At 39.7% G+C, this 25,037-nt stretch overlaps 1 protein-coding gene across 5 annotated transcripts in view; it reads right to left on the bottom strand.

Annotated features, from left to right (window-relative positions):
• ASH1L (ASH1 like histone lysine methyltransferase) overlaps nucleotides 1-25,037 on the bottom strand; it is a 187,803-nt gene that overhangs the window by 2,769 nt on the left and 159,997 nt on the right. For 2 of the 5 annotated variants that reach the window (XM_060136621.1, XM_060136638.1), the window contains 15 exons: nucleotides 18,347-18,455; nucleotides 17,753-17,917; nucleotides 17,496-17,590; nucleotides 15,128-15,285; nucleotides 11,512-11,664; nucleotides 9,473-9,527; nucleotides 9,258-9,390; nucleotides 7,956-8,204; nucleotides 6,673-6,759; nucleotides 5,013-5,103; nucleotides 4,392-4,530; nucleotides 4,100-4,272; nucleotides 2,866-3,047; nucleotides 1,593-1,633; nucleotides 320-621 (listed from right to left, as the gene is read on the bottom strand). In XM_060136621.1, the coding sequence (XP_059992604.1) occupies nucleotides 320-621; nucleotides 1,593-1,633; nucleotides 2,866-3,047; nucleotides 4,100-4,272; nucleotides 4,392-4,530; nucleotides 5,013-5,103; nucleotides 6,673-6,759; nucleotides 7,956-8,204; nucleotides 9,258-9,390; nucleotides 9,473-9,527; nucleotides 11,512-11,664; nucleotides 15,128-15,285; nucleotides 17,496-17,590; nucleotides 17,753-17,917; nucleotides 18,347-18,455 (2,132 nt within the window). Of the gene's footprint in view, nucleotides 1-319; nucleotides 622-1,592; nucleotides 1,634-2,865; nucleotides 3,048-4,099; nucleotides 4,273-4,391; nucleotides 4,531-5,012; nucleotides 5,104-6,672; nucleotides 6,760-7,955; nucleotides 8,205-9,257; nucleotides 9,391-9,472; nucleotides 9,528-11,511; nucleotides 11,665-15,127; nucleotides 15,286-17,495; nucleotides 17,591-17,752; nucleotides 17,918-18,346; nucleotides 18,456-25,037 lie in introns of those variants that run through there. The other 3 variants (XM_060136630.1, XM_060136648.1, XM_060136658.1) reach the window with 3 other exon arrangements.

Here is a 25,037-nt window from a genome sequence, read left to right as displayed (position 1 = left end):
CTGAGCCCTAACCACTGGACTGCCAGGGAATTCCCAATAACTGTTCCTTTTTTTAAAAGTTTATTTATTTTGGCTGTGCCGGGTCTTAGTTGCGGCATCCACGTGGGATCTAGTTCCCTGACCAGGGACTGAACCGACGCCCCCTGTATTAGGAGCACGGAGGCTTACCCACTGGACCACGAGGGAAGTCCCAGAACTGTACCATTTTTAAAGAATATTTTCCAATCTAAGCAAGCAATTAGAAGTTGCTCTTTTTCATTCCCTCTCTGCTGATTTCCCATTTATCTTAAACCCTAGAGATGAGCCTGTTTCTCCTTACCATTTTTCCCAGGGATTTTTTCAAGGAGATTGAGCAAGATCTGGTTGAGTCGTTCCCGTTGACTATGCCGTCGTTCCTCAGGGGTACAAGCTACTTGGGGTTCTTGCCTACTTTCCTCTGGTTTTTTTTCACCCTCACTGACTTCAGCAGTGGCCCCCTCCCGTTCTGGCTCCTCCAGGCTGGGCATCTCATTGGCTGCTTGCTCCTGACTGGCCAGAACCTCTTCAATCAAGGGCAGAGCATCATCCTCTTGGCCCAGGTCTTTTAGGGGTGGCTTTGAGCGCTCAGACTTCCAGGATGATCTGCCAGAAAGATATGTGAATTTAGAGAGGAAGGCTAAGGAGGGCACTTGGGGATGGAAGGGGAATGACGGGAAAAGATCTCGAGATGGCTTGAGATCCTGCAGTCTAGCTGTTAGAGCCTTGGCTCAAGAGGTAAGAAACTTGGCTATGGTCTTCACTTTATTATTTTTTGAAAAAAACCACTACCTTTCTCTGAAATTTAATTTCTATTTACAAAATTCAATTTTTCTTCTTTCCTTCAGGAATCCACAAAATAGACCAGAGCTGGTAAAACGCATAGCTAGTTCTGATTGCTTCATGAGTACACAGAAGTATGGCATAACCTTGTGATACCAATAGTCCAACTAAAATGAGCATTTATATCGAGTTTTTACTTTTCCTAAATTTCTTCTCACACCTATTATTTGGTATTTTCTTTTTCTAATATTGAAATATAGTTGATTTCCTATGGTAAGCTATTGATGTAGGTAAAGTGACTGTTACGCTACCATTCAACAGAAAAGGAAATTGAAGAAAAGCCTTCGGTACTTTCTCTAAGAATACACCTCTGTGTACAAAATAGCACAAATAAAAACTACGAGCCCAAACTGCTCAGTTAAAACCATGCACTTCTAGCTACTTCTGTTCCTTGACAGAAGTCCTAAGAGCTGATACACCTTGGGGTAATAGGGAAAGCTTGCAGAAACCTAAAAAAGATTTGTCCAAATCTGTCTGGAGTTCTGTTCCAAATCCTTCCCCTTCTCTATCTCTAATCTTACAAATCTCCTTCCCTGCCCCAACTAAGGCTCCATAATGAGACCACACCTGCTGAAGTCTAGTTCTTCTATATTACTGTTGGCACTATATTGGGCTACTCTGTCAGAGACTCCCCAATCCCAGGTGTGGGGCTGAGTGGGTAGGTGGTCATTCTCTTGCTCCATTCAAGTTATTGGTTAATCCCTTAGGCTCCTTACATCCCCCATGGGACTCACCGCCCTCCGTTCCTCTTGTAGTTGTCTGGGACATAATGAGGCTGCAGAGAAGAAATGGAAGTGGTAAGTGTACTGCTGAAGCTGGCAAAGCTGACACAGATGATCTGGGGCAAACTCAGGATAAGGGAGGTGGGGAGGTGGGGAGGTGGGGAGGTGGGGAGGTGGGGAGGTGGGGAGGTAAGGAGATAAAGAAAGAAAATAACTGGGCTATTGGGCTAAAACCTTTATTAAGTTGGGTGACTGTGTTAAGGTCAGAAGTTTAGTCCTAATAATCTGTAGGCCACAGTGGTTTTTAGCATTTTGTAAGCCTAGAATGATAGTAGAAGGGATAGGCTCAAAATTCTTTTTGTCCCATCCCAGCTTTTAAGAAGTTAAGGTTGGGGTTTCAAAGCTGATCAGTGAGCTGCTGACTAAGCAAGCAAAGTCAAAGAATTTTAGATGAGAGGCAGCGCTTGTTGGTGGGCAGAAAGAATATAAAATAAATATGATTTAGGGAAATCCAAAAATAATACTAGGAAAAATAGGAACATAAAGGTTTGCTTTCTGGTTAGTCTATTTCTAAGCATTCCAGGATGACAGCTCTGAATTCCGACAGGTCCACTGAAAAAAGACTCATGGATGAGGAATTTAGTCCAGGGTTTCATTATAGCAAATACATGGATAACCAAAACCTTTATGAAATGATGACAAATGGCACAATATAACTGAAGGAATATGTTCACAATTTGAAAGAAAAAATAACACATAGGAAAAGGGCTGAAAATGAAAATGTTAACAGTAGTTATTTTCTGTGTAGTAAGATAATAAACAATTTTTTCTTCTTAATGCTTCTGTACTTTTCAAATTTTATATAATGATAATGTCTTATATTTTAAATCCAGATATAAACAAGAAAAAGCACTGAATTATTTTCACCAAAGGTTTCTCAATGTTACTGATATTCTTTTTGTTTCTCAATATTATGGGTGTGAAAAACATAACGAAAAACTATGCTATGGGGCTCAAGGGCAAAGACTGTAAACAGGTGAGAGAGAAAAAAGAGGGAAACCTAACTGAAGTATAACAACAATTCCCTGAGGCACAGCCCATGCCAGGAAATGCAGAATAAATGCATTTTTGCTGCTCAAACATACCAAATAGAGAGGGAGTTTTCCAGTTTGGGATGGAAACAGGATGAAGAAGCAGAGAGCCACTTGAAAATGCTCACTCTGTGAATTCCATGCATGAACTAGATTGTCCTGACACGTACAGTGAAGAGAGGAAGGGGACTTACTGAAAAATCTCTTTTAGGAGTGAGCTTCTTGGGGAAGTGATCAAAGGCATAGGGTTTGGTGCAGACGGGATAGCGGTTCCGGTGGATCTTGTAAAACAGGTGTGCTGACTTGTCAAGCCGATAATCACAGATGTACACATCTTGCTCCTTCACTCCTTTGGGTCTCCCTATGAGTCCAAACACTGTTAAAGAACCCTCCCTACTTCCCCTTCCTACTTTCCCTTCCCTCACCCTGAGCTGCCCCTCACATACCATTGGGAGAGCAGTGAGACCCCTAAGAGGGAAACATGGTAGCTGTTTTGAGAGGGGGAACAACTAAGCATTTGGTGATTTCAGAAGAAAGGAGACATTAGTGTCAAAAAAAGGGGAAAGGGAATCTAAGAGTTGAAGGGCATTCTATAGGATGGAAAGAAACCAGAAATGTAGACTGAGTGCTGCAGGAATTTTTGAGAGAACATTTACAAGGAAAAACAGAGCACATTTTGGGGAAGTTATCAGAAAAGAATAACTGTATAAATGAGGGAAGCACATTTGGTAATGAACACTTTATAAAGTGCGGGACTGAGGAGTCATCATGGGGCTTCAAGCAGTTAGTTTTTGCATGGAATATATATTCTCCTGGACTATTTTGCTGTGATACTAAGAGAAAGAGCTAGGCAACTGAACTTACTTATAATGATATCTAACATATACTGAGTTTTACTGTGAGCCGTGAACTGCGCTTAGTGCTTTTGTAGATTATTTCACTTAATCCTTACAAAACTCTCTAAAATAGATACTAATCCCTATTTTCAGTAGGATAAGTAACTTTCCCAAGGGCACACGGGTAAAAAGTGGTAGAGCTGGAATTTGAAATTAGATTGTCTGATTCCATTGTTAACCACAAACCTTATGAAACTATTGTGTTTTTTTTGTTTGTTTGTTTAATGTAGAGTTGATGATGGCCGTAAGGATTTTGGAATGGGGGCGTGAAGTAACTTATCTTCCCACAAGTACTAATAGAGTGCTAATTACATACTATGAAAAAAAATGAATTAACAAAAAGAGAATTAACATTTATTAAGTAACAAGCACTAGGTAAAAGAAAGAAAGAATATCATATAGCTCTCTGAAGCGTCATAGCTAACCTTGGATAACCTTTTATCAGAGAGAGACTACACGAACAGAGTGGGCAATTGTAGATCAATGAATAGCAGATAAGAGGTCATTTTTTTAAGTAGTCCACATCACTTACCTTTACAATATGTATACAGATCCAATACACAGCAGGTCCCCACTACAGCCTCCAAGGGAATGATCTCATAAAGTGGCACCCGAAATAGTTCATTGTGATAGAACCGACGGGATGGAGAGTGGTGGGTTTCATGGGGACGAAAATAATGGTGACCAAAGGCAAACCGTTCCTCTCTAAAAAAAGAAAAAAAGAAATGGGAGAGGTTTAGTTAAGTAGCATGATCCTAGTGAATATTCAGCTCTGTGCTGGTAGGGTACAGCTGAAAGCATAGAGATAGGACCTCAAAACATACTTTTCATTCTTCCAAAGCTTCTCAATGCGGAATATGTCAAGTTTATCTCGGTTAATGTGAGACAATAGTCGATAGGACTGACGGACTGGGTGGCCATCAGGGGTGCGCCGACTATCCCTCATCAGATATACACAGTCACCTAGGAAGGCACAGGAGAAGGTTAAGACACAGAGGCACAGAACATAGGAGAAGGTTAAAATGATTCCTGCATAAATTCTGTTAGGTATCCCTTAGTCTGACCCAAGGTCTACACAGAAAGAACTTTAAAATCTAAAACAATAAAATCTTAAACAATAAATACATAACTACACCAGCAGTCTAATGGTGATGACAATCAATTCTAGACTATGAGAATGACATGAGGGAAGTCCTCCACCTCTTGTAATCCTATATGTCTTTCCCAGTCTTAAAATTAGCTTTATAACACCCTGGTCTCTCCAATTTAGTTTTATTGGGTGGAGGTAAATGTATGTAAGTCTAAGGACTTGAAGATATAAAAAAGGTATAGTCTATTGCCGCTAAACGTCATATGGTGACAATCACTATTATGCAGACAGCAGATACCCCCTACTGTTCAGAATGGTCAGCTTTGGCAAGGAAGGTCAGCTTCTGTGTACACACCTTGGCGAAGCAGCAAGTCATCTCGGAGCAAACAGATGAAGTAGACACAGCCAGGCTGGGCATAGTGGGGCCGAGGGATCATGGGTACCTCCTGGTAAGAGCAGAAAGCCGATGGATAAGGGCTGGGACTATTGTATCCAGCCTCTCTATTCAAGAGAAAAAGAACTAAAACCGAGAATTCCCAACCAATTAAGACTTACTGTTTAGTCATTTCAATACAGCACAGATATTAAAAAAAGATGACAGCAACTAGAGTTGTTAAACTTGAAAAAGTGAATGTAGAGGACAAACCTGACAGGCTAAGTATCCCAAACTGTACTCTATGAAGCACTAATTGTGTGGTTGCTTTGTGCCATCTAAAGGGCATCTGAAAATGTGTGAAGGGGGACTTAGTCACAGTGACTGGAGGAGGCTACTAGCATTTAGTGCCCAAGGGCTAAGAAAGCAAACATTCTGCAATGTATCCCTCACAACACTGAAGAACTGTCCACTCAAAATGACAACAGCACCACTGTTAAGAAATACTGCTTGGGCTTCCCTGGTGGCGCAGTGGTTGAGAATCTGCCTGCTAATGCAGGGGACATGGGACATGGGTTTGAGCCCTGGTCTGGGAGGATCCCACATGCCACGGAGCAATTAGGCCCGTGAGCCACAACTACTGAGCCTGCGCATCTGGAGCCTGTGCTCTGCAACAAGAGAGGCCGCGATAGTGAGAGGCCTGCGCACTGAGATGAAGAGTGGCCCCCACTTGCCACAACTAGACAAAGCCCTCGCACAGAAACAAAGACCCAACACAGCAAAAATAAATAAATAAGTTAATAAACTCTTACCCCCAACATCTTCTTAAAAAAAAAGAATCTGCCTGCCAATGCAGGGGACACGGGTTCGAGCCTTGGTTCGGGAAGATCCCACATGCTGCGAAGCAACTAAGCCCGTGTGTCATAACTACTGAGCCTGCACTGTAGAACCTGCGAGCCCAACTACTGAAGCCCGTGCGCCTACAGCCCATGCTCCACAACAAGAGAAGCCACTGCAATGAGAAGCCCGTGCAACGCAAGGAATAGAAGCTCCCGCTCGCCGCAACTAGAGAAAGCCTGCGCGCAGCAACAAAGACCCAACGCAGCCAAAAATAAATAAATAAAATAATTAGGAAAAAAAAAGAAATACTGCCTAAATACCTCCTTTTATAGAAGATCACACATATAAATATGGCAGAGCCAAGACAAAAACCCATTTAATAACTTGAGCAAGATACCCGACCTACCAGCTCTCCTAAAAAATGGGCCTAAGACTAACCTTTGTTGACTTCGAGTCCAGTGCTCTTTTCACTTAAACACTGCTTAACATAGGTGATATTTAGAGTACACAAGTTCTAAACTTTATAAGTTACTTCTGTCATGGATAGTAGTGTTTATAAAAACCATGGTTTTATATAGTACCATTCCTTCTGTAGATTTCTAAGTATTCTCCCATTGGTCTCAATCAAAAGGGAAAGGGAAGGGCAGAATTATTACCCTCAATGTAAAGTGGAAGAAACTGAGGCCTAGAGAGGCTGAATAACTTATCAAAGGAAATTCAGTGCATTAGGAGCAGGGCAGATAAAATACCATGTGCCACATCTCCTACTTTTAGATTAGAGTGTTATCAGAGGGCAACTTACTCTGTCCACAGGCCTCGGGTCACACTGCTCACAAAGGTAGTGCTCCACATCTGAGTTCACTCCCATGCAGTCACAGTGCTGCCACACCTGTAGAAAAAAAAAGCGTGTGTGTATGTAGGGGGTCAGATTTACTGAGAGAAGTCCTGGGGGCTAAGAATAAAAAAATGTGCGGGAGTTCCCTGGCGGTCCAGTGGTTAGGATTCGGCGCTTTCACTGCCGGGGCCTGGGTTCAATCCCTGGTCAGGGAACTAAGATCCCGCAAGCTGTGGCCAAAAAAAAAAAAAAAAAAAAAAAAAAAGGCGGTAGGACAGGGTAAAGTAAAACAGGAACTAAGGATGTTAAGGAAGTAAGTGAGAAATTAGAGATAATGGTAAAGTAGGGGGAAAAAAGAATGAGGACTAATCTGAACATAAGTATACAGATTGGTTCATAATACACAGATCTGGGCAAACAAAATAAGGAGATGGATAGGGAACAGGAGGATGAATGAATACAGTACCAAGCTATTACTTACAAAGTAATATGTTATCAACAATATGGCCACTGTGAAAGGATTTATAGTTATGTTTTGACTTATCCTTATCTAATTATATCCTCCCAACAATCCTATGTGTTACTCTTAACTCCACTTTCCATAAGGTAATGAGTGCAGATGAATCAAATGGGGATACTAGGGCTAAAATCCAGGCCTTGACTCCTTCATCAGCAGCTCCATATATTGCATTCCATCCGTATTAATGCTATATAGAGTGTAGTACCTCTAATGTTTTTCAGGTAAAGCACTATCCTAAATATTATCATTCTTCTTCTTTTTTTCTGGTACGCGGGCCTCTCACTGTTGTGGCCTCTCCCGTTGCGGAGCACAGGCTCCAGACGTGCAGGCTCAGCGGCCATGGCTCACGGGCCCAGCCGCTCCGAGGCACGTGGGATCTTCCCAGTCTGGGGCACGAACCCGTGTCCCCTGCATTGGCAGGCGGACTCTCAACCACTGCACCACCAGGGAAGCCCCTATCATTCTTCTTGATCCAGATTACATTAGGAGTGTGCAGTGGAAAATGGGCAGAAAGAACAGGAGGTAGAAAAAAGAAGGATAAAATGAAAGGGGGAGATATCAAAAAGGAGAAGGACAATACGGTGAACAGTAAGGGATAACAGAAACCAAGGCAAAGTTAAAGTTTATAAAAAGCCCATCAAGCCACGCCAAAAGAGGCAGGGGCTGCTGCTTTGAATATAGTCACGATGCTCATCAGGACTAGGCTTCTGCTTCACCTCCTGACCCTCACCATGCACTTGTCACACTGGATCATGAGGCCTTCGTCCTTGTAGAGGCCACAGATACAGCGGATAACATCATCATCCTTCTCATGACCGTTCTCCTTCTCAGAGACTGAGGTCTCACTGCTGTCTGCCTCACTTGCTGTCTCTCCCACAATCTCATCAATCTGGGCTGATGCCTCGTGCCGGGCATTGTAATAGGCCTTTCTTAGGCGGCAAACATCTCTTCCAACCGGCGATTTACGTCCATAATACTTCTGAAGAAAGCAGAAGAAAGAAATCATGTTTGTCTTCTCAATGTGGCTTAAAAATATACCTGAACAGGTAGCAGGATTTTCTTTACCCTCCCATTTGGTTAACATATTTTTAATACCAACAAATATAGGTCCCAGACAGTTGAAAACAACTTAAACTGAACTAAAATGAGTTAAAATTAGAATCTGCATGGTATTTTTTCCATTTGCTCTGTTGCTCTGTTATTCGACTCCTATCATAGACCTTATTATCCATTAGGATCAAAAACACAGTGGTCATGGAACATGATTAAGTACTGCAAGCATTAACGTGGAGAATCTCTCCATTTACCTTTGTCTTATAGATACTACGGACAAAGCTACAAGTTTAAATACATTTGAAAGCTGGGTTTCAGGAGAAAGCATGTTAAAATTCAAAATTGCTATAATTTTTCTTGCACTTGTCTGTTTTTCTCTCATTTCTTGTCTTCAGTCTCAATTCCTCCTTCATCTAGTAGTCTCTTGTCCTTCAAACACCTCTCTAAGGTATTTCAAAATCACTGAATGATATCTTCTCTTCTATACATCATACCCATCCTCTCCTTTAAATCAGTTCAAGACCACCTTCTCTCCAATGAGCTTCACCTATTCTGCAACCTATTAGTGTAATACCCCTCAATTCCATCCTTAAGATATATTTATTTGCCTATCCATATTTCTGTGTATTTCACATATACTTATTGTCTCTAGTAAAGAGACTACAGATATGACTTAAATGTAGTAAAATGTCTGTATTACATAAACATAAAATTTCAGCACTAAATTAGGTTTTTACAGAAATTGTTTTGGGAGTATGATTTAACCTTCAATTCTTGTCATATCACTGCCTTCATTTATTATATTTCCAATATTTAGTAAACTATAACCGTTATCCTAAGGGTACTTGATAAAAATTGTTGTCTTTCTTAATCAGAAATATGTAGGTTGCTAGGAGAAGAGTGTAAGAATCTTAAACTTCTAGAATAGATCTCTTCAGAACAAACTTCTTAATCTGTGTTTGAAGTCAGTGAAAAGTACCTCAGCATTCCGAAACACCTTGAGCATGTCAGCATCAAAAGCCTCCACTGTTTTATAATAACCAATGAGGATCTGCTTCTCTATGGTGGAAAGATCTAGGGGATCAGAGATCTTCTCATAATAATCAGCATTCCTGGAACATAAAGCCAGGGTGTCAATCTGGTACACTTAGGACTTTTCTAAAACTCAAATGATTCCCACATATGTAAACTTACTTTTTCTTTGGGGGTAGGTTCAAAAGTGGTGCTGCCAGTGACTGTCGGGAAGAATCTGCAAGAGAATGCAAGGTTTAGTAGAAGGTCTGACTATAAGAAACAAGGGAGGCAAGTATTAACTCCTAACTCAAAAAGTAGAATCACTAAAATTTAAAGTTAGGAAAAAAAAATCTAAGTTTTCTTTTTGAGGCCAGTGAAAAATGCAAGGACTTTTCAGAAATGTGGGCAAAGGCAGAGATCAGAAGATGCTTTCAGGATTACCTGGAATATGAAAGATACAGTGTATATACTTGAAATATAAAATAAAACAGTGTTAGTTGGGTAATGAAAACTTTCTAAGAAGAATGAGAGATGGGAACTTACTGAAGTAGCTAGGGTGCTTAGGGCAAATTCCTACTCAACAAAATTTATTACATCAAAGATCATCTCATCCAAAAAATGTTTTCTAGTTCTCATTAATTGCCCATAGTTAATATTACTCTGTTGGTTTGGATTCAATTAAATTCAAGATAATTCAGTACTCTAAATATTTTCTGGAATCCATCTTCTTGTAACAGTTGCTCTGTATTATGAAAATAGAATTCATGGTGTGGGGCTGCTTCTCATTTGCTATCTTACTTTATAACAACTCACTACATAGAGAGAAAAAAGCCTATTGTTTCATGCCCAGAATGCAGTGACATATAGATACATCTACTGCAGTTTCACAGTAGATCCGATGGGGCTGGTTGAGAATACAGAGTGTGATCTTTAGGGAATGTAAAGAGAGTAGGTGCCACAAAACTTTACATATTAGGACAGGCTGGTCTCCCCTTTCTTCTTTCCATGCTTAGGTTAACAAAATGGCAAAAAACCACTAAAACATGATGATAAATAGTAGAGAAAGAAAACCAAATTCCTCAGAATTTAGGGAAAGGAAGGAAGCAAAAGCTGATGGCTGATTATAACAACAACAAAAAAGACTCACAGATATGGAGAACAAATTAGTGGTTACCAGTAGGGAGAGGGAACTGGGGAGGGGCAAGATAGGGGTGGCAGATTAAGAGGTATAAACTATTATGTATAAAATAAGCAACAAGGATATACTACTGTACAACACAAGGATATAGTCAATATTCTGTAATAACTATAAAAATTGTGATGACAAAAATTTATAACTTAAAAATTGCGATGACAAAAATTTATAACTTAAAAATTGCGAATCACTATACTGTATACCTGTAAAATATAATATTGCAAATTAACTATACCTCAATTATAAAAAAAATAAAATAGACAAAAAAGCTGATGGCAAAAGCTGCAATTCTTTGTTAAAATCTCTCATTTTAAATATCTACAAATTTCCTGGTCACAAAAACTCACGTACATTACCAAACTACCTATCTAAAATTAAAAATTCTCTCCTTCTCCACCCTCACCCCCAATACAAATCCAAGAGATGTGTCTTAGAAGAGGAAAGGAGTGGGGTAAATATGTTTGCATGAAAATGCTTTGAAAGTAATTTTTTTGCAACTTCATATCCTTTTCCTTAATGTAGAAGTTAGGGCCTGTGAACCTTCCAAAACATATGCAAAATTATGTACATAATATTTTTCTGGGGTAAGAGTCCACAACTTTATTCTCAAAGATATCTGTCAATCAAAAAAGGTTAAGAACCACTGATGTCATACATTCATAATACTTTTTCCTTAAATTGCTAATTCATTGCCTCATTCAGGAAAATTATATCCAAGACAAAGACCTACTTCTTTCTATCCTACACCTAAAAAATGTGATTTCTAAATATAGTACTTAACTATGATAAAATTCCAATAAATACAAAAGATTAACCTAAAGATCCAGGGATTTAGAGACAACAATCCCTGAAGACTGTAATCAGTCCTATAATTCTATACTCTGACAAAGGAAGAACTAAGTAAACCACCTAAATTCCTAGCCCTAAACTGTCATGCGTTCTTGGTCTTGGATATCTCAGGTGAGGTAAGTGATATAATTTTTTAAAAAGCTAAGAAGAAGGAATTTGGGGTAAATATGGTCACCTTTATAAGAAATTATGCCATCACAGATCTCTTTGAAGATCTGGGCTAGGCGGGCTGCCCGAGCTACTTCAATGTTTTCCTCTGCTGCTGCCAACCGCCTTGTTCGAACAGATCGAGCAGTCTGCAGGGCGGAGAACTGGGTCATGAAGACGTCTGGAAGGATAAAGTGAAAATTAGTTTCAGGAAAAGAGCTCTTTCTCTTCTGTGATGGATTCCTGTGATTTTCGCAATTTTCCTTGAAGTGACTAAGTAGATTAGTGGTTATGGAGTTGTTTCTCTCCTCCTTAAAGAAAAATCAGAAAACACTGCAGTTTACCAGAGAAGACAAATCCTGCAATTTAAAGGGACTTACTAATGGCCAAATGCTATAGAGTAGTTGCAAGTCTGGGTTTCAAAATGAGTCTGTCTGTTTTTGAATTCTGGTCTCACTGCTTACTAGCTGTCTGATTTTGGGAAAGTTACTTAAACTTTGTGTCTCAGCTTCTCAACGGTAAAATGGGAAGAGTGGTAGTACAGGCATACCTTGGAGATATTGCAGGTTTGGTTCCAGAACACTGCAATACTGTGAATATTGCAAGAAAGGGAGTCACACGGAGGTCTTGGTTTCCCAGCACATGTGAAAGATATATTTACACTATACTGTAGTCTATTAAGTGTGCAATAACATATGTCTAAAAAAACAATGTACATACCTTAATTAAAAAATACTTTATTGCCAAAAAGTGCTAACCGTCATCTGAGTCTTCAGCGAGTTGTAATCTTTTTGCTGATAGAGGGCCTTGCCTCGACGTTGATGGCTGCTGACTGATCAGGGTGGTGGTTGCTGAAGGCTGGGGTGGGCTGAGGCAGTTTCTCAAGACAAGGCAGCAGTGCAGTTTGCTGCATCTTTGACTCTTCCTTTCATGAATGATTTCTCTGCAGCATGCAGTACTCTTTTTCTCTCATGCAATGCTCTTTGATAGCATTTTACCCACAGAACTTCTTTCAAAATTGGAGTCAATCCTCTCAAACTCTGTCACTGCCTTAGCAACTAAGTTTATGTAATATTCTAAATCTTTTGTTGCCATTTCAACAAAATCTTCACAGTGTCTTCACCAGGAGTAGATTCCATCTCAAGAAGCCACTTTCTTTGCTCATCTATACGAAGCAACTCCTCATCCGTGAAAATTTTACCACGAGAGTGCAGGAGTTCAGTCTCACCTTCAGGCTCCCATTTCTAGTTCTCTTGCTATTTCCACCACATCTGCAGTTACTTCCTACACTGAAGTCTTGAACCCCTCAAAGTCACCCATGAGGGCTGGAAACGACTTCCAAACTCCTGTTAATGTTGATATTTTGACCTCCTCCCGTGAACCACAAATGTTCTTAATGGCATCTAGAATCTTTTCCAGAAGGTTTTCAATTTCCTTTGCCCAGATCCATCAGAGGAATCATTATCTGTGGCAGCTGTAGCCTTATGAAATGTATTTCTTAAATAATAAGACTTGAATGTGGAAATTACTCCTTGATCCATGGGCTGCAGAGTGGATGTTATGCTAGCAGGCATGAAAACAACATTAATCTCGTTGTACATCTCCATCAGAGCTCTTGGATGACCAGGTGCATTGTCAATGAACAGTAATGTTTTGAAAGGAATCTTTTTTCCTGAGCAGTAGGTCTCAACAGTGGGCTTTGTCAACAGATGTGCTGTCGTCCAGGCTTTGTTGTTCCATTTGAAAGAGCAGAGGCAGAGTAGATTTAGCATAATTCGAAAGGACCCTAGGATTTTTTGGAATGGTAAATGAGCACTGGCTTCAACTTAAAGTCACTGGCTGCATTAGCCTCTAACAAGAGAGAGTCAGCCTGTCCTTTGAACCTTTGAGCCAGGCACTGACTTCTCTCTACATATGAAGTCCTAGATAGCATCTACATTGAAAATCTGTTGTTTAGTGTAGCCACCTTCATTAATGATCTTAGCTAGATCTTCTGGATAACTTGCTGTAGCTTGTACATCAGCACTCGCTGCTTCGCCTTGTACTTCGATGTTAAACCTCATGAAGCAACCTCTGCTAGCTTCAAATTTTTCTTCTGCAACTTCTTCACATCTCTCAGCCTTCATAGAACTGAAGAGAGTTAGGGCCTTGCTCTGGATTAGACTTTGGCTTATGGGAGTGTTGTGGCTGGTTTGACCTTCTATCCAGACCACTCAGACTTTCTCCATGTCAGCAATAGGGCTGTTTTACTTTCTTATCATTTGTGTGTTCACTGGAGTAGCACTCTTAATTTCCTTCAAGAACTTTTCCTTTTCATTCTCAGCTTGGCTAACTGTTTGGTGCAAGAGGTCTAGCTTTCGGCCTGTCTTGGCTTAAGGCGTTGCCTTCCTCACTAAGCTTAATCATTTCTAGCTTTTGATTTAAAGTGAGAGATGTGCGACTCTTCCTTTCACTTCAACTCTTAGAGGCCACTGTAGGGTTATTAGTTGGCCGAATTTCAATATTGCTGTGTCTCAGGGGATAGGGTGGCCTGAGGAAAGGGAGAGAGATGGGGCGTTGGGTGGGGGGGTGGGAGACGGGGGGGGGGCAGGAAATGGCTGGCTGGTAGAGCAGTCAGAGCACACACAACATTTATTAAGTTCACCGCCTTATATGGGCATGGTTTGAGGCTCCCCAAAACAATTACAAGAGTAACATCAACGATCACTGATCACAGATCACCATAACAAATATAATAATAAAGAAAAAGTTTGAAATATTGTGAGAATTACCAAAATGTGACACAGAGACAAGAAGTGAGAGGATGCCCTTGGAAAAATGGCGTGGCAGATTGCTCCAAGCAGGGATGCCACAAAACTTTCAATTTGTAGAAAACATAGTATCTGCAAAGTGCAATAAAGTGAACGCAATAAAATGAGGTATACCTGTACTTCCCTCAAGAGGTAATCCATGTAGATCAAATGCAATAATGCTTTAATGTGTTTTAGCTCAGTGCCTGACCTATAAAAATTACTCAGGAAATAATTATTGCTATTATCAGAATATTTGAACCAATTGGAATATAAGATCAGAGAATTTATGCCAATCAAATCACTGAGAAGATATAAGATTCTGGGCAAATTTCTAAATGGATCTAGTCCTCACTCAGCATGTTGCCTCATACACCATGCAGAGTGCTTCTACTTTTTTTTTGCTGCACCCCTCGGCTTGCAGGATCTTAGTTCCCTGATTGGGGATCGAACTGGGGCCCTGGCAGTGAAAGTGCCGAGTCCTAACCACTGGACCGTCAGGGAATTCCCCTCATGTTCTTCTTTTATCCATTCCTACTTTCCCTCAAAAAGTAGAAGCCGGGAATTCCCTGGTGGAACACAGAGGACCCACTACCTATCTCATGTCTAGTAACTTTCAGGGTGTAGGTGATGTTTGGGAGGCTGGTGGAAGGGGGCTTCTTCCTGTTACTTAGAGTCAAGGAAGTTGAAGAGCTGGGATGGATAGGTTATTGCTGACTGATACTTGTATGTTTGGATCTTAACTTTTTTGGTCCAGACTAAACAGAATCTTTGAATAGACCGTTTGAAAATAAGTAAAATAATCACTTTTGAGGCAACCTTATGGAATTAACAAGAATGCTTCTCAGTCCTTACCAGACTTAATGTTCCCGTCATCTCGGCAGATGCCATTCCAACGGGTATATAATGATGCTGAATGAATATTATCACTGGTGTGCTTTACTTCCTCCTGTTTCTGCCGAATCTTCTCCCAGTTTCGGACCAAGAACACATGATGCTTTAATACGAAGTTTCTGTAAGGAAGGAGCTCCTTTATTTATCAATTCAATAAACATTTATTAATGTTTACTCTATGTAAGCCACTGTTATGATGACATAAATGAACACTTATCAGTGAAATCAGCTATTATAAAGAGAATTACATATGGAGAAACATTATTCAGTTTTGAATCTTGATTTATTTCACATAACACAAAACATTTCTCTGTAATATTTATAAATATCTGACAAATACCACCTAAAAGCTGCAATAATTTTGGCAACTAAAGCGGGGTGACTTGAAGGCAGAGCTTTATGGAGTATTTTTACAAATTCTAAAGGAAGTTGCCAAGATGAAGTATAGGCTTAGGATCAGCTATAACAAGGAGAACTGGAGTGGCAGATAAAGGCATAGATATTTAAGATGGATATGCACTGGGCAAACCATGTTAGGTACAGTGCCACCACATAGATCTCTAAAGTTAAATGAGTTATATGTAACTTGATTAACCCTACACAATTTTGATGATTCCATAATTTGATTTTCACCCTAGCACACATATAAACAGATGTGACCTTGAATAAGTCTCAAACTATGTGCCTCAGTAAATGGAGATTAGACTAATTTTATAGTTCCTGTCTTTGGCTGCACATTGAGATCACTTGGGGAGCTTTATAAACTACTGATACCTGGGTTCCACCTCTGAAAATTCTGATGCGAGTGTTTTGGAGTGTGGCCTGGGCATCAGGAGTTTTTTGTTTGTTTGTTTTATTGCGGTACGCGGGCCTCTCACTGTTGTGGCCTCTCCCGTTGTGGAGCACAGGCTCCAGATGCGCAGGCTCAGCGGCCATGGCTCACGGGCCCAGCCGCTCCGCGGCATGTGGGATCTTTCCGGACCGGGGCACAAACCCATGTCCCCTGCATCGGCAGGCAGATTCTCAACCACTGAGCCACCAGGGAAGCCCCATCAGGAGTTTTAAAAAGCTCCCTAAGCCACTATGGAGCCGAAGTAGAGAACCACTGGACTTCTCTGTTTTACTGAAGTTTAAAATTTCTATGATTCAAAGTGAAATAGAATGAAAGGGGCTAAAATTTAGGAAAGTTGTAAATAAGGATGAACTTTCTAAGATATTGGAGTGTATAGTTAGGGAAGATGTAGGAAATGTCCCAACACAATTTGAAAAATAGGACATACATATTTACTTCTCTTCTGACATGGACAAATATTATCTCAATGTAGGGAAAAGCAAAGATGACCATTAAAGATCCTTTTAATTGCTCTGTTAATTTATCAACAAAAAAGGGATTCTTAACCTTTTCTGTGGCATTCATTCCTTTGGCAGTTTGGTGAAGCCCATGTAACCCTCCTCTGAACAATGTTAATTAAAAGTGTTTAAAATTTTAAGTAACTTCAGGGACTTCCCTGGTGGTGCAGTGGTTAAGAATCCACCTGCCAATGCAGGGGACACGGGGTTGAGCCCTGGTCTGGGAAGATCCCACATGCTGTGGAGCAACTAAGCCTGTGTGCCACAACTACTGAGCCTGTGCTCTAGAGCCCGGGAGCCACAACTACTGAGCCTGTGTGCCACAACTACTGAAGCCCATGTGCCTAGAGCCCATGCACTGCAACAAAGAGTAGCCCCCACTCGCTGCAACCAGAGAAAGCCTGCATGCAGCAACAAAGACCCAACACAACCAAAAATAAATAAATAAATAAATATATAAATAAATACACGAATGTTAAGTAACTTTTAGTATACAGGATTAAAAGGAAACTGAATAAACTGAAATGCAGATTTCAGAATATTAAACAAAAACCCTGAAATTGTGATATAGAGATGAATCTTAATTTTTAACACATGAAAAGATCTAGTGCTGGGTTTAACAACCATAGTAATTTTAAGATGGAAGTGAATGTAAATGAATTTTGAGATATCTGTAATACCTATAACATGATATGAAAATGTAAATATTGGTGACAAACTCATGGAAACTGCAACTACTATACACACACACACATATACACATCTTTTTCTTTTGCTTAGTCACATTTGAAGGAAATGCTAAATTTCAGTTAGAAATTAGGGAAAAAATACTTTTTCCCCCCACCCAAGTTCACCCCTGAATCCTTGTTTAAAGCCTTCCTGCGCAAAATGTCTCAACTATACAGATGTTTAATAATTTTTAAATTGTCAAGCAAGTCACATAACTTAAAGAGTTTAGGTAAGCAAATCTCCTTTTTACCTCTCCCGATTGGACATTGGCTTCATTTGTAATTGGGGGGTCAATCTTGTTGGAGTGTTGATGTTTTCACTGGGTTCCTCAGAGAGGTGGCCTCTCTAAAAAACAGATGGACCAGATTGCAGGAAAAACAAGATAAATCATAAATCACCTCAAAGAATATTAAAACAACTCTAAAGATGGCACCCTTTGGTATTTCCCTTATTTCAATAATTGCCTCTAAGCAGCTACTTGGGGAAAACCATGAGATTATTATTCACCCTTTTCTTCAGCTTGTGCTTAGACTTCCTCTTCTCTTTTGACCGTCCAGACTTTTTATGTGTGGTCACTGGCTGGCTACTTTTGTTGCTGGTGAGTCCATTCATGCGTTGACTCTTGCCTCCAATGATTCCTCGACATTTTTCAAAGCCGCACTTACACAGTTGCTTTGAAGGGAAAGAGAATAATGCTTTTAGCCTGCAGTCTCATTTAAAAGTTCAAATAGAATGCCTGAGCATCTGGACACCCAACAATAAGTTTGAGTCAAGAAATTTTCATATAGAGGAACATAACTGGTTGAGAATAAAATAAATGGGTTTCTACTGTAGTAGAAAGGAAAGATTAAATTTTGGGAAAACTTCACCAGAAAAAATTAAGAACTGACTGGAGACAAAAGATGATTGAGCAGTCTCTTCCACACAGTTCTGAAAGAATAACTGTGACCTATGTATCTTAGATAAGTGGAGTAAAGAGTGAAAAACTGTCTTCTCCAATGTATTTCTCAGTGGCTACAAATCAGTAACATTCACTGAAGGCCCATGTTATACAGAGTACTGTGACAAAGGTCATAACTCCTTTGAATTTATCATTCTTACCTGTTTTTCAACATTGAAAGAATGAAAGTTGTAATCATAAGTGAGTTCAGTACCAGCTGGCATATCTTTAAGAGCATATAGTCCAATCCGGTATACTCCATTAACAGACCTGTAGAGAAAGGAATGAGTTAAAGGCAGAGATTCATGATACCATGCCCAAACCCCAGAAAAGTTGGTATACTGATTTCAAATTTGTCTTTGTTTCTGTGTCCAATTACTCAAGTCTCCTGGCCAATCACTCCATCTTTAATCTCTCTTTTCTTCTATCTAGCCTATACAATACTGACAGACTAACAGTCCTAAATCAGTTTTCTGGAAAACATGTTTTATGTTGTCAAAGGTCTTAACTTTTCCTGCTTGGTATTCAAAGTCCTTCTAACACATGGCTTTAGTCTACTTACTAAACAAATTAAAATTATTTTCTATGGGCTACCTATAAAAATCTTTTAGTTCCTACTAATCTCCATCTTTCTAACCTATACATGAGGGTCTCTTTTGTTCTATTTTACCTATGTTATTAATGAGCGTTCATGTACTGTTTGTTCTAGATGCTTTATATATAATATTATATACATATTATATATATTATATATATTATATATATAATATATATGTTATTATATATAATAACATATAATTACAGCTAACATTTATTGAGTGCTTTTTTTTAATATTCTTTTCCATTATAGTTTATTACAGGATATTGAATATAGTCTCCTGTGCTACACAGTAGGACCTTGTTGTTTATCTATTTTATATATAGCAGTTTTTATCTGCTAATCCCCAAATCCTAATTTATCCCTCCCCCACCCCCTTTTCTCTTTGGAAACCATAAGTTTTTCTATCTCTGTGAGTCTGTTTCTGTTTTGTAAATAAGTTCATTTGTACATTTTAGATTCCACATATAAGTGATATCATATGGTATTTGTCTTTCTCTTTCTGACTTACTTCACTTAGTATGATAATCTCTAGGACCATCCATGTTGCTGCAAATGGCATTATTTCATTCTTTTTATGTCTGAGTAGTGTATATATATACACCACATATTCTTTATCCATTCATCTCTTGATGGACACTTAGGTGGCTTCCATGTCTTGGCTACTATAAATAATGCTGTTATGAACATTATGGTGCATGCATCTTTGAATTAGTGTTTTTTTCCAGATATACGCCCAGGAGTGGGATTGCCAGATCACACCTAGTTTTTTAAGGAACCTCCATACCGTTTTCCACAGTGGCTGCATCAATTTACATTCCTACCAACAGTGTAAGAGGGTTCCCCTTTCGCCACACCCTGTCCGGCATTTGTTATTGGTAGACTTTTTAATGATGGCCATTCTGACCGGTGTGAGGTGATACCTTGTTGTAGTTTTGATTTGCATTTCTCGAATAATTAGCAATATTGAGCATCTTTTCATATGCCTATTGGCCATCTGTATGTCTTCTTTGGAGAAATGTCTATTTAGGTCTTCTGCCCATTTTTTGATTGGGTTGTTTGTTTTTTTGTTACTGAGTTGTATGAGCTGTGTATATATTTTGGAAACGAAGCCCTTGTTGGTTGCATCATTTGCAAATATTTTCTCCCAACCTGTAGTTCGTCTTTTCATTTTGTTTATTGCTTCCTTTGCTGTGCAAAAGCTTATAAGTCTGATTAGGTCCCATTTGTTTATTTTTGCTTTTATTTCTATTGCCTTGAGAGACTGACCTAAGAAAACATTGCTGCAATTTATGCAGAGGATGTTTTGCCCACATTCTCTTTGAGGAGTTTTACAGTGTCATGTCTTATATTTGTCTTTCAGAGTGCTTGTTATATTAGTTATAACTTACTTAGTCCTCCTAACAACTATATTTAAAAAGGTAGTATTATAACCCCCATTTTCTAAATGAAGAAGCTGATGAACAGTGAATGTAAGAAATTTGCCCAAAGTCACACAGCTAACAACTGGGGGAATCAAGTTTCAAATTAAGGCAGGCTGGCTTCAAAGTCTTAACCACTGTGCCACAATCATAACAGGTTATCTCCTTAATTCTCAGAACAACCTTATGAGATAGGTATTATAATCCCTATTTATACATGAGGTATTTGTGTATTACAGAGTTTGTTCACAGTCACATAGCAATTAAGTTGCATTAAAAATCAGGGGATTAAGGACTTCCCTGGTGGCGCAGTGGTTGAGAATCTGCCTGCCAATTCGGGGACACGGGTTCAAGCCCTGGTCCAGGAAGACCTCACATGCTGCGGAGCAACTAAGCCTGTGCGCCACAACTACTGAGCCTCTGCTCTAGAGCCCGTGAGCCACAACTACTGAAGCCCACGCACCTAGAGCCTGTGCTCCGCCACAAGAGAAGCCACTGCAATGAGAAGCCTGCACACCTCAACGAAGAGTAGCCCCCACTCACCGCAACTAGAGAAAGCCTGCGCGCAGCAACAAAGACCCAACACAGCCAAAAAAAAAAAAAAAAAGGAAAAGATATATATACCCCTATGTTCATAGCAGCACTATTAACAATGGCCAAGACATGGAAACAACCTAAATGTCCACTGACAAGATGAATGGATAAAGAAGATGTGGTATATATATGCAATGGAACACTACTCAGCCATAAAAAAGAATGAAATAATGCTATTTGCAGCAACGTGGATACAACTAGAGATTATCATACTAAGTGAAGTAAGTCAGAAAGACAAATACCATATGATATCACTTATACATGGAATTTAAAATATGACACAAATGAACCTATCTAAGAAACAGAGTCAGAGACACAGAGAATAGACTGATGGTTGCCAAGGGGTAAAGGAGTGGAAGAGGGCTGGATTGGGAGTTTGGGATTAGGAGATGCAAACTGGTATATATAGAATGGATAAACAATGAGGTCCTACTGTACAGCACAGGGAACTATATTCAATACCCTGTCATAAACCATAACAAAAGAATATGAAAAAGAATGTATATATATGTATAACTGAGTCACTTTGCTGTACAGCAGTGTACAGGTAATTCAACTATCCTTCAATAAAAAATCAATAAAAAAATATTCTTCCATTTTTCCATCTAGAAAGGTGATTGTTTCAATGGTGATATTCAGGTCTAAGATTCATCTTAGATTAATTTGTGTGTGTGGACTGATGTAGGAGCCTACTGACTCAGCACCACTTATTAAAAAACCATCCTTTCCTCATTAAAAAAAAAATTTATTTATTTATTTGGCTGTGTTGGGTCTTAGTTGCAGCAGGTGGGATCTTCGTTGTGGCATGTGGGAACTTTCATTGCAGCACGCGGGCTTCTCTCTAGTTGTGGCACATGGGCTCCAGAGTGTGCGGGCTCAGTAGTTGTGGCACACTGGCTCAGTAATTGCAGCATGTGGGCTCTCTAGTTGTGGCACATAGGCTCCCGAGTGCACGGGCTCGGCAGCTGTGGTACGTGGGCTTAGGTGCCCTTGCAGCATGCGGGATCTTAGTTCCCCGACCAGGGATTGAACCCATGTCCCCTGCATTGGAAGGTGGGTTCTTAACACTGAACCACCAGGGAAGTCCCCATCCTTTCCTCATTGATCCACAGTGAAACCTTAGTCATAAAATCAGGTGACAGTACATTTATGGGTCTTTGCCCAGACTCTCTATTCTATTCCATTTGTCTATTAATCTAGCCCAAGCAAATACGTACTGTTTTAATTAGCGTATCTTTACAGTAAGTCTTGAAATTGGTAGTTTAAGTCCTTAAATTTTGTTCTTCAGGATTATCTTACCTTTTTTAGGTCTTTTGCAATTACATATATGTTTCAGAATCAGCCAGTCAATTTCCATAAAAATTGGATTTTGATTGGATTTGAATTTTTAGATCAAGTTGGTAAGATCTGACATCTCAAAAATATTGAGATTTCTAACCCATCAATATGGCATATTTCTCCATTAATTGTCCTTTTCCCCAATAATGTTTGGTGGTTTTCAGTATAGAGGTCTACAAACTTTCATTAAATCTATTCCTAGGTGACTAATGTTTCATGAAGTGAAACAGAGGTGGTGATAGTGGACACCGTTATAGAAAGTTGTTCATATTATTCTATTTTCTTTAACTATGTTAAAACACATGTAACAAAGTTTATAATCTTAACCATTTAAAACTGTACAGTTTAATGGTATTAAGAACATCCACATTGGACTTCCCCGGTGGGCCAGTGGTCAAGATTCCGCGCTTCCATTGCAGGGGGTGTGCGTTCAATGCCAGGTCGGGAAACTAAGATCCCACATGCCACGTGTGGTATGGCCAAAAAAAAAAAAAAAAAGGAGAGAACATCTACATTGTTGTGTAGTTATCACCACCATACAATCCCATAACTCTTTTCATCTTGTAAAACTGAAACTCTATACCTATTAAACAATAACTCCCAACCCCTCTTCCCTTCAGCCCCGTACAACCACCATTCTACTGTCTCTATGATTTTGACTACTCCTAAGTATCTCATATAAGTGGAATCATACAGTAGTATGTTTCATTTTGTGCCTGGATTATTTCACTTAGCATAATGTCCTCAAGGTTCATCCATGTTGTAGCACACTGCAAAACTTCCTTTTAAAGGGTGAATAATAATTCCATTGTATGTAAAAACCACATTTTCCTTATTCCTTCATCTATTACGGACACCTGGGTTGCCTCCATATTTTAGCTACCATGAATAATGTTAATAAAATATGGGGGTGCAGAGACTACCCTGGTAGTCCAGTGGGTAAGACTCTGCACTCCCAATGCAGGGGGCGCAGGTTCAATCACTGGTCAGGGAACTAGATCCCACATGCATGCTGCAACTAAGATCCCACATGCTGCAACTAAATATGCCACAACGAAGATCCCACATGCTGCAACTAAGACCCGGTGTAGCCTAAATAAATGAATGAATGAATAAATAAATAAATATTTCTTTTTAAAAAAGGAGTTCCCTGGTGGTCCAGTGGTTGAGAATCTGCCTTCCAATGCAGGGGATGCAGGTTTGATCCCTGGTCAGCAGCCTAAATAAACAAACAAACAAACAAATAAATAAATAAATATTTTTTTTAAAAAAGGAGTTCCCTGGTGGTCCAGTGGTTGAGAATCTGCCTTCCAATGCAGGGGACGCAGGTATGATCCCTGGTCAGGGAACTAAAATCCCCACATGTCACAGGGCAACTAAGCCCATGCGCCACAGTGAAGAGCCTGCGTGCTGCAACTACAGAGCCACACACTCTGGAGCCCGCGTGCCGCAACTAGAGAGAAGCTTGGGCGCCACAATGAAGAGCCCGCGTGCCGCAACAAAAGATCCCATGTGCTGCAACTAAGACTGACGCAGCCAAAAATAAATAAAAATTAAAATATGGGGATGCAAATATCTCTTTGAGAACCTACGTTCAATTCTTTTGGGTATATACTCAGAAGCTGAATTGCTGGATCATAGGGTAATTTTATTTTTAACTTTTTGAGGAACCTCCTTACCCTTTTCCACTGTGGCTATACCATTTTTAGATTCTCAAGAGAGCACAAGGGTTCCTCTTTCTCCACATCTTCGTCAGCACCTATTGTTTTCTGTTATTTTCACAGTAGCCATTCTGAGGGTGTGAAGTGGTATCTCATAGTTTTGATTTGCATTTCCTTAATGATTAGTGATGTTGAGCATCTTTTTATTTGCTTATTGGCCATTTGTACAATCTTTGGAGAAATGTATATTCAAGCCCTTTGGCCATTCTGAATTGGGCTGTCTTTTTGTTGTTGAGTTTCAGGGTTCTCTATATATTCTGGATATTAATACCTTGTAAGATAAATGACTTGCAAATATTTTCTCCCATTCTGTGGGTTGCCTTTTTACTCTGGGAATAGTGTCTTCTTTTTTTAAAAAATAAATTTATTTATTTATTTATTTATGGCTGTGTTGGGTCTTCGTTGTTGCGTGTGGGCTTTTCTCTAGTTGGGGTGAGCGGGAGCTACTCTTCATTGTGGTGCGTGGGCTTCTCATTGCGGTGGCTTCTCTTGTTGCAGAGCATGGGCTCTAGGCACACGGTCTTCAGTAGTTGTGGCACACGGGCTCAGTAGTTGTGGCTTGTGGGCTCCAGAGCTCAGGCTCAGTAGTTGTGGCGCACGGGCTTAGCTGCTCTGTGGCATGTGGGATCTTCCCGGACCAGGGTTCGAACCTCTGTCTCCTGCACTGGCAGGCGGATTCTTAACCACTGCGCCGCCAGGGAACCCCGGAATAGTGTCTTTTAAAATTTTTTATGAAGTACACTTTGTCTATTTTTTCTTTGGTTACCTGTGCCTTTGGTGTCATATCCAAGAAATTATTGCCAAGTCCACTGCTGTGAAACTTTTGTTCTATGTTTTCTTCTTCAACTTTTATTGGTTTAGGTCTTACATTTAGGTCCTTGACTGGTTTGAATTAATTTTTGTATACGGTGTTTGGTAAGGGACCAACTTCATACTTTTGCATGTGGATATTCAGTTTTCCTAGCACCATTTGCTGAAAAGACTATATCCCTTTTCCACTGAATGGTGTTGGCACAGTTGTAAAAAAAATCATTTGACCAAATATGTGAAGGTTTATTTCAAGGTTCTCTACTCTATTTCATGGGTCTATGTGCCTGTCTTTATGCCTATACCATACTGCTTTGATTACTATAACTTTGTAGTAAGTTTTGAAATAAAAAAGTGTGAGTCCTCCAGTTTT

This window comes from Lagenorhynchus albirostris, chromosome 2 (assembly GCF_949774975.1).
Source record: "Lagenorhynchus albirostris chromosome 2, mLagAlb1.1, whole genome shotgun sequence".
NCBI lineage: Eukaryota > Metazoa > Chordata > Mammalia > Artiodactyla > Delphinidae > Lagenorhynchus > Lagenorhynchus albirostris.
This window is presented reverse-complemented; position numbering and strand designations above follow the sequence as displayed.